The sequence below is a fragment of the Akebia trifoliata genome, chromosome 11 (assembly GCF_017979445.1).
Source record: "Akebia trifoliata isolate Shusen 1 chromosome 11, ASM1797944v1, whole genome shotgun sequence".
In the NCBI taxonomy this organism is placed as follows: domain Eukaryota; kingdom Viridiplantae; phylum Streptophyta; class Magnoliopsida; order Ranunculales; family Lardizabalaceae; genus Akebia; species Akebia trifoliata.
Genome location: NC_141385.1, coordinates 35,916,174 through 35,930,242, shown reverse-complemented (window position 1 = coordinate 35,930,242; position 14,069 = coordinate 35,916,174). Strand labels below are relative to the sequence as shown.

Sequence of the window (14,069 nt, the reverse complement as noted above, 5' to 3'; positions counted from 1 at the left end):
CACCTTATAATAATTCATGGAAATTCGCACTCAAAGTTGTTTCTTTTTGTGAAGAACAACCACCTTTTTTACTCCTCTTTAGCACTACCTTAATCTTTTGCACTAACTTGCTCTATATTGGAACTTAATCATATTTGCTCAAATACCTAATGGGTTCTCGAAACTCGTCTTCATCCTTGACCAGTGCCTGTTATTATTGTTCTTTTTCTTTTTTCCAATTTTCTTTGATCTGCCACAGATATATGGTGAACATGTTACTCTGGTCTAGATTGTCTTACTGACAGTCCATATTTTGGACTCTATGTTCTCAACCAACTTGTCCTAATTTCTTAGGATCAATTATATCGGAGCTAAAAGTTTTAGGAGACTTTTTAGAAAGATGGTTCTATTTGAACCATGTCATTATCCCCGTTGAAGCTTTCTCCCTAAAACTTGGGGTTGGCTGAATGGAACATGTTCCTCCATTAAAATATGTCTAGGGAAAATGGGTGGGGTTGGTTGGAATCTTCTGAACTTAATCTGAACCTGAAAATGACACCGGAGTAGGGAGACCAGTTCAATCAGAGTGATCTAGTCACATTATCAATCAGTCTGAGCATTGGGCTAACTGTTCAAACCAGTCACATTATGAAATTATATGATGTCGATTCACTATATTGTTATAAACCAATCAATTAAAAATATATTAGTGGAATTAGTAAACTCGTTGATGCTATGCATCTGTGTGTGTGGCTAATGGGAAGGATGATCAAAATATAACTCTACCTCTATATTTAAAGTGTGTAGAACCAAAAATCATAGCTATTTCGAGTTGGCATTTTGATCACTTTTGAAGGCTGACCTTTGAATTTCAAAAACACGCGAATTGCTAAGCATTAATCACAATGCAGGTTAGTTTCTATAACAATTAGATTACTTCGTATGTGTGTGTATGTTTTTTTTAATTTCTTGGTTTGATATTAGGGTAGTTAGGATCTCTTGTGGCCTTACTATTTGGTGAGACATTTCAGTGTGGGGTTCTTGTTCAATAAGCATATCTGTTACAAAGGCAGTAGGGGTGATAGAATTCATTTATGGGGGTGTATATAGTGAAGCAATTCTCCTTTAAAGATATATATATATATATATATATATGGGAAATGTTCAGCACCAAACATTTTGGCAAAACATTTTTCAAAACATGGGTTAGAAGTTTTGGAATGGGCTGATTTTTGGTGAGGATGATCTCTACGGTGAGGAGATCATCATCACCAAAAATCACTGTAGAGATCATCCTCACCAAAAATCAGCCCATTCCAAAACTTCTAACCCCATCAAAAATGGTTTACAAAAAATGGACGGTCCACTATTTTTCAACTTGTAAACATGGGGCTAGAAGTTTTGGAATGGGCTGATTTTTGGTGAGGATGATCTCCTCACCGTAGAGATCATCCTCACCAAAAATCAGCCCATTCCAAAACTTCTAACCTATGTAGGACAAAAATGGTTGGCCAAAATGTTTGGTGCTGAACGGGACCCCATATATATATATATGTATGTATGTATGTATGTATGTGTGTGTGTGTGTGTGTGTGTGTGTGTGTGTGTTATCTTTGATAAGAGAGGATACCTTGTTAGCGGTTTTTTGTGAGGGACGAAGGGGTGCTGTCCAAATATTTAGGCCTCGTAAGAAACCTGATGATTGGGAGATGTAGTCAATTTCTTTCTTTCAAGCTTGTATTGGTGAGGTTCAAGTTTCTATTGCAGAGGAATATTAGAGAGTTTGAATTCTTGAGAGGAAAGGTTTATTCCCATTTAAAAATTTTCTTTGATTCAATTGTTGTTTTTGTTTCTATATTCCTGATTTATGCACCAGGGCAATCTGGTTATTGGTTCTTTACACCTAATTTTGGTGTAATAACTGTCATTTGATTCACTCTCTTTTCTTCCAAGGATTTCATAATTTGGATGTTGAACTCATTTCATATGATGGGATTTGTAGACATATTGGGCATTGCTCTGTTATGCACTATTCATGGTGCTGTTGTAGAAAAGACTTATTTTGAAGATGGTGACAGTGTGGGCTTTTAGATCCATAGCTTAGTTGGTTTGACACATTGCAAAACAACTTAAGAGATCTATGGTTCAAGTCTAGATTGCCAATTGAAAAGAAAAGAAAAGAAAAGAAAAGATTGTGACAGTGCGAACTCGTTCCCAATGGATTCACAATCCATTGCCATGATCTAATTAGCTACATCCCAACCCTATTCCTGCCTATGGAATTGGCAATATTAAGTTTACCTCTAGTGAAATGCAAGATTAGGTTTATACCTTAATCGAACCTGTTGATGAATTAATGGTTAATATTTGATATTATTTAAATTTTGATTTAATAATTTAAGTTTTCTAAGGACATTTTGAATAAATCAAAAATTTACCATTAATTTATTTACTAAAAAAACAAGTGGATATTACTAAAGTTCCTTTTATATAAATAATGCACTACTCTTAGTCCTATACTCATAAATTTTATTAAATAAAAATATTTTAAAAAACTGCCTTGGAAGGAGGGCAATTTCTATAAATTTCCCAAGTACAAATGCGTAATAAAGCAGCAGTAATCAGGTCACCCGAGCCAAGGGTTGCTCTAATTTAAGTTAAATCATCCCTTTAATTATATATATATATATATATATATATATATATATATATTATTAATCTCTGTGAAAATAATTCCCAATCTATAAAATGCTCAGACTGCAATTCAAATACTTTCCTCATTTGGGACGCCCACATTCACCCAACTGACACTTCAACCCTCCAGGGTTCATGATTTCGCTTAGGTTTTAAAAAAAATTAAATCAATTTTTTTTCACTTAATTTACGGTTTCAAAATGAATGGCCACCAAACTCCCAAATGTAAAATGTGTCAATCAACAATGAAGAAATGTCTTTTTAAATTGTTTTTTGAAATCTTAAAATAAAATTTTGTGCTAAAAACACATAAAATTCCGTCATATTCTCTTCATAATCAAAGCCTTGTACAAAAAATTAGGGCCAACTCCCCCATCTCCAATCTCCGATCCTAACCCGTTACATGACTTACATCAGGTTGCTAGCCGGTGTAATAACTTTTCCATCTTCTAACATGAACCCTAATCATTCATTTTTATTCAAAACACTCAATCAAATAAATGCACAAGCATATACACAATTAACATGAACCCATTGCTAGTAGCAATCTGAATAAAATATATTCTCAGCTAAATAGAACAGTTTCAGCATATTATACATACAGCATCTATCTTTACTCAAGAATCAAGGTTGTGGTGATACATGTATGAATGGGTGAGACCTCTCAACCATATTGAACCTTCTCATTAACCGTTTCCCCATGTTATCTTTGGTTGACTTAAAGAGCTTCTGAATGATTTGAGGTGAATACACTGGTTTAAATTCCATCACCATTAGATGTTAAGTAGATATTGGTGTTTATGTCATAACTTCGCATGCAGTCTCCAAGGGCATCCATCTTCAAATGCCTGCTCCAATACATCTTCCATCCGCTTAGCTAGCAATATCTGTTAAAACCAGTGGAGATGTGAGAAGATTTTCTGTGAGGTTTCATTTTTTTTTTTCATTGCCTTAGTAGGTAAGCCGGGATTGAACTTGGGACCTAAAAGTTGCAATGCAGAGCACTGGCCAATTAAGCAACACGCTTAACTGCAAGAGGGGTCGGTCCTCAAGATCAACACTTTGTATGAAGAAGTTCAAAATAATAGATTTGGCATACTTGACGTGGGATTCTTCAATAAGAGTACTGAGATCCCTTCTAAATCTGATTATTATAAAAGAAAGGAAAAAAGGATTCATCTAACAATTTCTCTAAGAAGCGGTAGATTTGATATTGGTCAAAGTTTGAGTTTTAATACCATGACCTGGGTTCAAAATTCGCCTTCACCTACTAATTACCAACCACTAATCTTGCTTGGCTCGCAAAAAATAAGTAAAATATCTATAAGCCCAATACGGATATGCATAAAGGATGATCTATGCCAAGACTAATTTGATATGATGACTGCAACTATTTGAATAACATTCTTTGAAACAGAGAAAATGCCAAACAATAGAATTTTTTGCTGCTATAGTTTCTTCAATGAGAGAGGGGAAAAAAATGACCACACCATATACTATTGAGATAAGAAGATTTGCATGTCCCACATGATATCTTTCCATGGAAAAGTTGAACTTGAATGTATTTCACACATGATTCAGATAAAAAAAAATCAAGTCTTGCTGGGTAAGTGGCTCTGGATATTTGGAGAGGGTAATATTTTTGGAGGAAGGTCATTGAAGCAATGTTTGGTGTGAAAAACAATGGTTGGGAGAGAGAGACTCAAAAGCCCACATGGTTGTGGAGTGTGGAAAGGAATTCTCAAACCTCTACCGGTATTCAAGAAGAGAGTCCGGTTCAAGATTGGTTATGGGGGAGAATTCGATTTTAGGAAGATTATTGGTGTGAAAATTTGCCTTTAATGGATCAATTCCTAGATTTGTACGCTCTATTGCTAAAGAAAAGTATGCCAATTGTGTCCAAGTTGAGATAGGGGAACGGAGCACTAAGAACTTTGCATGATGAGCTCTTTCTTTTGATATCTGTATGAGTGCTTTCTTGTGATATTTTGTGATGAGTGATTTATTATAATTTGTTTGTAAGTGAAAAAGAAATTTAAAGGGTCGCATTTCCCTTGAGCAAATCCCTAAATTAGCAAAAAGGGTGTAGGCCCTTGGGTGAAAGACCCGAAAACCCTCGAGGAAGAATCTTGGAACAGGATTGGTGAAAGAAAAAATAATTATTGTGTGTACCAAAATTTTGATATTTATTGTATTTGCTATCTTTTGGATTTTTTTTCATAATATATAGCCATGAAGGTGTTCATGACTTGAAACATATTTAGTAAAAGGAAAGCTACAAGAAAATTTCTCACCAACAATGTTAGCATTTTTTTTTCCAGGAACACAGGAATTTCCAACTAATATAGAAGCGTGACGTCCCTTCAATTGAGTTATTATTATTTAAATCTCTAGTTAGTACTTAAATTGCTTTTCGTTGGATTAATTTAAGAACCACATTATATGCTTTTGTATTTTTTTTATTTGGATTGCTTGTAGGTAATGTCCCTTGCTTAGGGTTATATATCCTAAATTGATTTCATACAAAGTATAGTATTTATTAAATTCTGGGAATAATAGAGGAAGTAAACTTCCTTAGAAAAAGACCTCATGTAATTTTTAAATTTTTTTTATTAGATATAATTTGTACAACAAAATGTGCCTAACCAGATTTTATGAAAACATAATTTTGATCATCAATTTTGTGACCAATTTTTCAAGATCTTTAAGTTGGTATTTATTTTTCTAAGAAACTAAAGAGTTTTAATATTTTAAATCAAGTTTTAAAATCAAGAAATCCTTTGAGAAAATCCTAAGTATTGGTTTCTTTAGAAATTATTTTATGTAGTAGTGTCTAGTGCTAATCCTATGAAATTTCTTTTTTACTTATTTATTTATATTTACGTCATCCATCTGGGATTTGGACTCGAGTTATAGATCTTGGATTGAGTACAGATCTCAAGAAACTAAGGTGTGACATGGGAGGTTGAGTTGGCAGCCAAACTAACGGGTTGCATTGACGCAGTCCCAGTATCTTTGGCAGGGGAGGATGTGAGTTTGGGAAGGGAAACGGAATAGATTATTCTCTGTTCGTTACCTATCCTTGATCACAATCAAATCCTAGATCCTTTCTGGTGGTGGCCATTATCTCTATTTTAAACATGGTGTTTTTTTTTTTTTTGGTGTAAAGTTTATTAAGAGTTTAGAGGGGTCTTCTTTGAAGACTTTTTGGGTCAATAGCAATGGTTTGTAATATCTCTTTGGGTTAGTGGCTGTGCTATTCTTGTATTTTTTAGTCACCTCAACCACCCACTTTCATAAATATTAAAATTTTACTTAAAAAACTAGTACTAGGTACAAATATAATTCAAGGCTATGTACACATTCTCTTGGAGACATCTACTTCTGAGAACATCTCACAACTCATTCAACATTTCAATAGAAACAAAAGCGCATTGAGGCTGTGAACATATGCTGATGCATGCATGTATGCAAGTTTGGAGCATGCACTTTCTTGAATCAATGTTCTGAGATAAGTGCCATAACAATTCAATAGAAAGAAAAAAAAAAAAAAATACAATACCTGTAGGCTGGCAAGAACGGAAGATGGTACTTCAACTAAATCTTTCAAGTTCTTCTCTGGAAGAATAACTCTTTTTATACCATAACGATGTGCAGCCAATATCTGCATATTCAAGTACAAAACTAATAAATCCCATTCTGTATAAGTGAAGAGCATATAATAAGTTCGTGGAAATGGGCATAAGGAACACACCTTATCCTTGACACCACCAACGGGTAATACAAGACCCCTTAAAGTCATTTCTCCAGTCATTGCTGTGTCTGATCTTACTTTTTTCTTAGAGAAGAGAGAAACCAATGCTGTTACCAGAGTTACACCTGCTGAGGGTCCATCCTTAGGTATTGCCCCAGCAGGAAAATGAATATGAATATCTCGGTTATCCATCATATTGATTTCCCCAACATCTGCCAACTTAAGATCTGCTACTCTTGCTCTTACCTATAAAATAATTAATTAATTTAAAAAAAAAATCCCTGACGTCAAGGTGCTAATGAAGGATACAATCGTAATTTCTTCCAATGAAAATCAAAACATAAGAAACAGATCCCAGTTACAGTCCCTTCCCTTTGTTCTATTTACAAATATCAAACATGGGAAGTTGGTGTGTGATCGTAGTAATTAGACAAATTTTTTTGGTTCCATAAATACACTTCCATGAAATGTAGGATGTAGATGCATATCTGCAAAATATAAGCACTTAGACACGAATTTATGGGCAAATATGTTTGGATATATGTGGACTGTAGTAGGAACAGATGGGAGTGTTTATGTGGACTGTAGAGCATGCACTCGTACTGTTGTGCATGTGGATGTGAACAAGTTTTTGTACAACGCTTCTGTGGTGGATGTGTGCATGTGAGCAACAACTCTAAATATGGATATGCTCTTCTATACAACATCCTTTTTTATAAATACAAGCTACAACAATATAAACTCCGCTAGTGTAGCGTATCTTTTACAGTATATTGCTAGTCCCAAGCTCGAATAATGGATGATGGCTCTGTCATATTGGCAGCCAATGTAACAGGCTGGGAGATTTGAGAAGACAACTGACAGTAATTTTTTTATATTTTAAAGTACGAATATTATTGAGAGGGGAGGGGGGGTCGAGAAGACCTAAAACCCCACGGAGGAACAGCAAAAACAAATAAAAAACGAAATAACTAAAGACTTCCCCTAGTGATTACAAACCCAATCCCACCTCACCAAGAGGCCTTCAAAAAAGACCCATTTTACTTCTTATGAAACAAAAGGTCCAAAATATCGATAACTATCTTATGAATTTCTTGTTCCTTGTTTTCAAACATCCTAGTGTTTCTCTCCCGCCAAATCCCCAAACAAATGGCAAAAGGAGTGAGATTTCACAACTTCCTCTTCAAAGCTTTTAAACCACTCTCCACTGGGACTAACTCTCAAACACATTCCAAAGCACCCTTGGGAAGAAACCCACAACCCCAAACAAACTGAAAAAGTGAGACCAAAATGTTGAGGCAGTCGGACAATGAAGAAGGATGCGACTAACAAATTCCCCATCGGATTTGCACAAGCAACATAAATTGACCTACACAATTCCCCTCTTCATAACATTATCCAAGGTAAGCAACTTCCCTTGGACTCCCACCCAAATGAAGAAAGCCACTTTAGAAGGAACTTGATAACCCCAAACCCTTTTAAAAGGGGAAAGCAACAATTGGATTAGACAAAGAAAGGTAGAAAGAAGGAACTGCGAAACATCCCCTCTTTTCTAACCTCCAAACACGAACATCTTCCCTATAGAATTTGCACACCAACGAATCAAGAACTCCCAAAATGCCCGTGATTTCGTCCCATTCACAATCATTTAGAGTTCTTAATCCCAACTCAGCCCCCTAATAGAGTCTACAAAGAAATCAACAACAGCACCTTATTTCTTCAATGAAATGGAGTACAACCTGGGAAACCGATCCTTAAGGCTTAAGGAATCCAAATATCCTCCTAGAAACGAACCAAAGAACCTCTACCAACTTTGAAGGATGTTATCTTGGAAGAAAGGAAGGATGCATTGGATGCCTATCCAAACTCCGCAACCATATGACACACTCACCCTACCACTCTCCCAACCATGAGCCTTTTTACCAAACTTTGCCGTAATCAACTTTCTCCAAAAAATTGTCTCTCACACCTGAATCTCCACAACCACTTCCCAAGAAGTGCCTTGTTCATGAATCTCAAATTTTGAATCCCTAAACCTCCTTTCTTTTTGGGGCAACAAAGGCATTTCCAACTAACCATGAAATTTTCTTTTACCCACCTTGTCGTTCCACAGGAAATCCCTAAAGAACTTATTTTGTCTCCACAATGGCTGGGATGGAGAATAAGGATAAGAAGTATACCAGAATACTCAAAAGCCTATTCCTAATCAAGGTCAACTTCCCCTCTCTAGAAAGATAACAAGCCTTCGAAAAAGAAAATCTTCTCCCCACTCTATCCAATAGCGGATCCCACAACTGACAAGTGTAAGACGCTCCCAAAGGCAGACAATTGTAGATTAGTTCTAGAAGAAAAATACGAAGAAGAAGAGAAAATAGAGGAACTAGAGAAAAGATTATCTGAGATTAGGATTAATTAGTCCTTCTCCCATTATTTATATATTAACTATTTAGAATTACAAACTAGTCCTCATAATACTAGAAATAAGTTAGACCTCCTTTAACACGAACATCTTCCCTATCAAAATTGCACTCCAAGAAGGATTGGAACTACTGGAACTAGGTTGTGACTGGTCCTGGACGGCAACTTGAGCATTCTCACTTAAGTTGGGGATGTTGCGATTTTCCCTTGTTGAACTTAGCTGGCCTCCCAATCAAATCCCAACATGTTGCCCTAGTACGCCGGGTTTTACCACAATGATCACAATGGAGATTATCCTTATCATCACTCCATCTCCCACTTCATTTAGATCCCCCTTATTGTCTTTTCTAGACATAGAAGAGAAGAGTGGGAGGTGGTTCAAAAAGAGGCTACAATACAGACCTTCTGCTCTCATAGCTTTGCACAAGAGAATATACATCCTCAATAGATAGAATTGAATCATGACCCAATATCTTAACTTGAAAAAATTCATAAGTTGGATGTTACCCAACTAAAAATTGGAAGACTCGATTTTAGTTCGTCAATTTGTAGAACTCCTCTGCATCTTTATCATTCCTCCATTTAATCACATGATAGTGATCCAATTCTTCCCACAAGCCTTGAAGAGTGGAATAATACGTCGCCAAGCTTTTCTCCCCTTAGCGAAAATAAGTCACCTATTGGTGAAACTGATACGCACGAGCCACATTTTTCTTCTGAGAACATGTTCTGGTGACCAAACTTGATTAGCTGTATCTAGAAACAAATAGCTCCTACTGAGTTGAGTTGCATAGAATTTAATAGCCATGACATCAACGTCAGATTATCGTACTCCCAATGATCATACATAGGTTCGATCTCCTCAGGCTTCACAATACGACCAGTGAGATACCCTAATTTCCCCCATCCACCGATATACATCTTAACGGACTGCAACCACTCTAAGAAATTGGTACCATCAAGTTTCACTGTCGTAATCTGAGCTCCATGATTATCTCCATAACTCGTCATTGGAGAAATCGACACCAGAACACCAAGGTGGGGTCCACTAACATTTGAACCACTTGTATTAGACATTCAGACCAAAAATAAGTGTTGAAATAGTTTGGTTCAAACAACCCCTCAAAAAACGAATAAAAAAAGGGGGGGCGATAAACCTAAAGAGTTATTTTTCTCGCCAACACTTCAATCAAGTGAAACCACTTCCATAGTGTAGAGAAATTTGAGAATGACCAGATCCATCAAACAAATCAGATCAAAAATCCCCCAGAAGATCAGATAATACAGATTTTCAAATCTGAATTTTTTTTAATTTTTGTTTGAAAAATCAGGAAATCGTCTTCAATACTTCATCAAATAATTCCGCAAAAGATACTAAAAAACCCCATAAATAATTGCGAAAAAAAATCATGTATGTCAACAATCATGTTGGTAACGTCAACATGTATGCTCTTCTTTGCTAGAAAAAAATTGAAAGTTTCTGTTTGATGAATCGGAACTCTAATACCAAGTTGTAGATTACTTCCAGAAGAAGAAGAGAAAAGATTATTTGAGATTAGGGTTAATCAACCATTCTCCCATTATTTATATATTAACTATTAAGAATTACAAACTAGTCCCCATAATACTAGAAATTAGTTAGACCTCCCCTATCATACACAAAATATCAAACTTAGCAATTTCAACACAGACCAAGGTAGGAAGTTGGAAAAACACCCACCTCAAGACCCAAATTAGCCCCTAAAAGACCAATGTTTTCAACCTGACCCACAAAGAACACCTTGCTTTTTCGACATTCAAAGGAATGCTGGAAAACGCCTCAAAGCACACCAAAATACTACTCAACACTCAAATCTGTTGAATTGAAGCATCCGGCAGGAACAAAGTATTGTCAGCGAGTGAAGATGAGAAACCACTGGACTCCCTACCACCACCTGGAATCCAGAAATATCTCTATTCACTACTGCTTTCGCAACTATCCTACCCAAAGCCTCCACGAAAATAATAAACAGAAAGGGAGAAAAAGGGTCCCCTTTCTAAAATGTTGTCATGCAAGTTGAGGTTTCTAATAAGGCAAGAGGACAGCTGAAAGGATATGGATAGAATACTAAAACACGATGCGAAAACATATGCCTTAACAAAACATAAGTTTCTAGAGAGAATGGTGAAATCAAATGAATTGTCCCAAATGGTTGTGATAAGGCATAAATGATGATGACCTACGTTCTATGTGGATATATGAAGCATTGACATTGGCGGAGAAGGGAGCATATGAGCACTTCTCAAAACATGAGAACTCTTTCATTTCCCTATATTTGCCTTGATATTCAATTAAATGAAGTTGATTCAAGACTCACTCAAATCTTGACTAGATTTTGACAATATCAAACGTATGTATACAATATACAAAACTCATGAAAATTTTGGAAAGTTGATAAAATTCATAAATAGAGTAAAAAAGAGAAGAAAGATGTACTCTTTTTACGCATGAGGAAGACAAGGTTCAAAACTAAGTACATTTGAGGGAATCTATGAATAGTCTAGGAGGGAATAAAATAAAAGCAATTAAATGAGATAGTCTGAGCATGTATAATGAAAACCCAAGGGGGAGTGATTATGTGCAACTTGCGGGTCCTGAAAGAGAGAGGATGACTACAAATGATGTGAATAGAAGTCGTAAGAAATGACAAGAACACAAAACATGATAGAAAATATTGAATGGAATAATCCAAGATGATGATGTTGATACATGAATGGATAGTCAAAACTAAGTACATTTGAGGGAATCTATGAATAGTCTAGGAGGGAATAAAATAAAAGCAATTAAATGAGATAGTCTGAGCATGTATAATGAAAACCCAAGGGGGAGTGATTATGTGCAACTTGCGGGTCCTGAAAGAGAGAGGATGACTACAAATGATGTGAATAGAAGTCGTAAGAAATGACAAGAACACAAAACATGATAGAAAATATTGAATGGAATAATCCAAGATGATGATGTTGATACATGAATGGATAGTCAAAACTAAGTACATTTGAGGGAATCTATGAATAGTCTAGGAGGGAATAAAATAAAAGCAATTAAATGAGATAGTCTGAGCATGTATAATGAAAACCCAAGGGGGAGTGATTATGTGCAACTTGCGGGTCCTGAAAGAGAGAGGATGACTACAAATGATGTGAATAGAGGTCGTAAGAAATGACAAGAACACAAAACATGATAGAAACTATTGAATGGAATAATCCAAGATGATGATGTTGATACATGAATGGATAGACTAACAATAATAAAATTACAAACAAATGCATTCATGAAAATGTAGGAGTAGCTCTGATAGGTAATAAACTGAGGGAAAGCCAATTGAGAAGATTTTTCATGAGCAATGAAGATCGATAAGAGTACGGGATAAAAGGAGCATGCAAGTTGAAGGTTTTAAATGAGCGGGAGGAATACCAAAAATGAAGGTAGTGAGAGTGGACATGAATACACTTTTTTTGAACTAATGGAAGATATGGACTTAGATGAAATTGAATGAAGGAACATGATTCATTCAGCCAACCCCAAATTTTTTGTATAAGGCTTTGATGATGATGATGATGATGATACAAGCTTAACATGACAAACAATTTACCCCAAAAGACCGATCCAATGGGGAAGACACAACTATGAATATAAGAGGGTCACGGTTCAAACTGGGGCACGTTACTGTTATCAGTGATAGTTCTTTTTTATTTATGTTTATGTCATGTCCTTTTTCGTCTTTTCCTATTTATTATGTAACTATAGGAGTGAAGAAAGAATAAACACAACTTTTCTAGAGTTTCTTCTTCTCTTCTTTCTCTTTTTATCTTCTCTAAACCCTAGATCAATTTCTACATGGTATTAGAGCATTGGTAATGATCGAGAATATCGAAGAGAGTTCCAAAACAAGTAGAGGGTTCAATTTCCACATTTTTGTAGCCCTAGGGCTGTCGCCCACCTTCCTAGTGTTGTCTCCAACCACCCAACAGCCTGTTAGGGCTGTCGCAAGTCAGCAACAACCTTCTTAGGGACTGCCACTCATCAGTAGCCACCCTCTAGGGGTTGTCGCACCATTTCAGTCACCTCCTAGGGCTGCCTTTAGTCACCTAGGGTTTCCTCCAGTCACCTAGGATTTTGTGGATCGCCATCAAGTTATTCTTCACACTTGATTGGCTATTACAACCTAATTCATGGTTGTAATAGCCTTCAAGGTGAGTCAAAAATTTTTTTTCATCAGGAATGCGGAGATAGATTTTAATCTTATGTTGTACGTGGTTCGTTAGTGTTTCTGAGTAATCTCTCGTATGATCTGGATTTTCTGTCAGTAGTTTATTTCTCCGAAGTCATGTCAGAAGTAACTTTAAGACAATCTACCAATGGTGGGTTTGGATTCTTACAAGTCAAAGATGAAATCAAACCTCCAGATCACCATAATCACACTCAATAGCACAAACTACTTGAAGTGGGCATAGTCTGTGAAACTAGTCCTCCATGGAAGACGGAAGGCAAGCTATTTGAATGGGAAAGAGAAATAACCTAATATCTCAGATCTTTAGCACGAACAATGGGATGCTGAAAATACTTTGGTTATGTCTTGGTAGTTGCATTCAATGCAACCTCATATTAATAGAGGATATCTTTACTTGAAGACAACACAACAAATTTGGGAATCAGTGACAAACTTATTCTCGGACTCAGAATAGTGCTAAAATCTATCAGTTGGAACAAAATATATCGCATCTCAAACAAGGGGAGAAGACATTGTCAGGCTACTTTTCTGAATAGCACAACATGTAGGAAGAGCTTGATCACTATTTAACCTTCAATTGGGAAAGGTCTAAAAATTGTACACAGTTTAACAAACATGTTGAGACATGTCGTACATTCCAGTTTCTCGCCAGTTTGAATCTTGAGTTTGAGATAGTTAGAGTTCAGATTCTAAGTGGAGATCCTCTACCTCCTTTAAACACTTTGCACTCTTATGTTCAAAGTGAGGAGAGTTGACGCTTGGCTATGGGACATCTGGATATTCCTGCGAGTGATAGATCTGTTATGATAGTTAGTAGATAGGGAGAGGACAACCTTCAAGAGTGAAGAAGTTTGATAAATCCACCCAGGCACCAATAGTAGATAGAGGCCTAAGTATGACCATTGTGGCAAATTTGAGCATATTCGAGTAAAGTGTTCGGACTTGATAAGTCG

General features: G+C 36.1%; 1 protein-coding gene across 3 annotated transcripts in view; it reads right to left on the bottom strand.

Annotated features, from left to right (window-relative positions):
- Positions 1–3,222: 3,222 nt before the first annotated feature.
- The window catches only part of LON2 (lon protease 2), a 48,699-nt gene continuing 37,852 nt past the window's right edge, over positions 3,223–14,069 (bottom strand). For all 3 annotated transcript variants that reach the window (XM_086457647.1, XM_086457646.1, XM_086457648.1), the window contains 3 exons: positions 6,428–6,673; positions 6,236–6,337; positions 3,223–3,560 (listed from right to left, as the gene is read on the bottom strand). In XM_086457647.1, the coding sequence (XP_086313773.1) occupies positions 3,477–3,560; positions 6,236–6,337; positions 6,428–6,673 (432 nt within the window). In that variant the 3' untranslated portion in view covers positions 3,223–3,476. The remainder of the gene's footprint in view (positions 3,561–6,235; positions 6,338–6,427; positions 6,674–14,069) is intronic.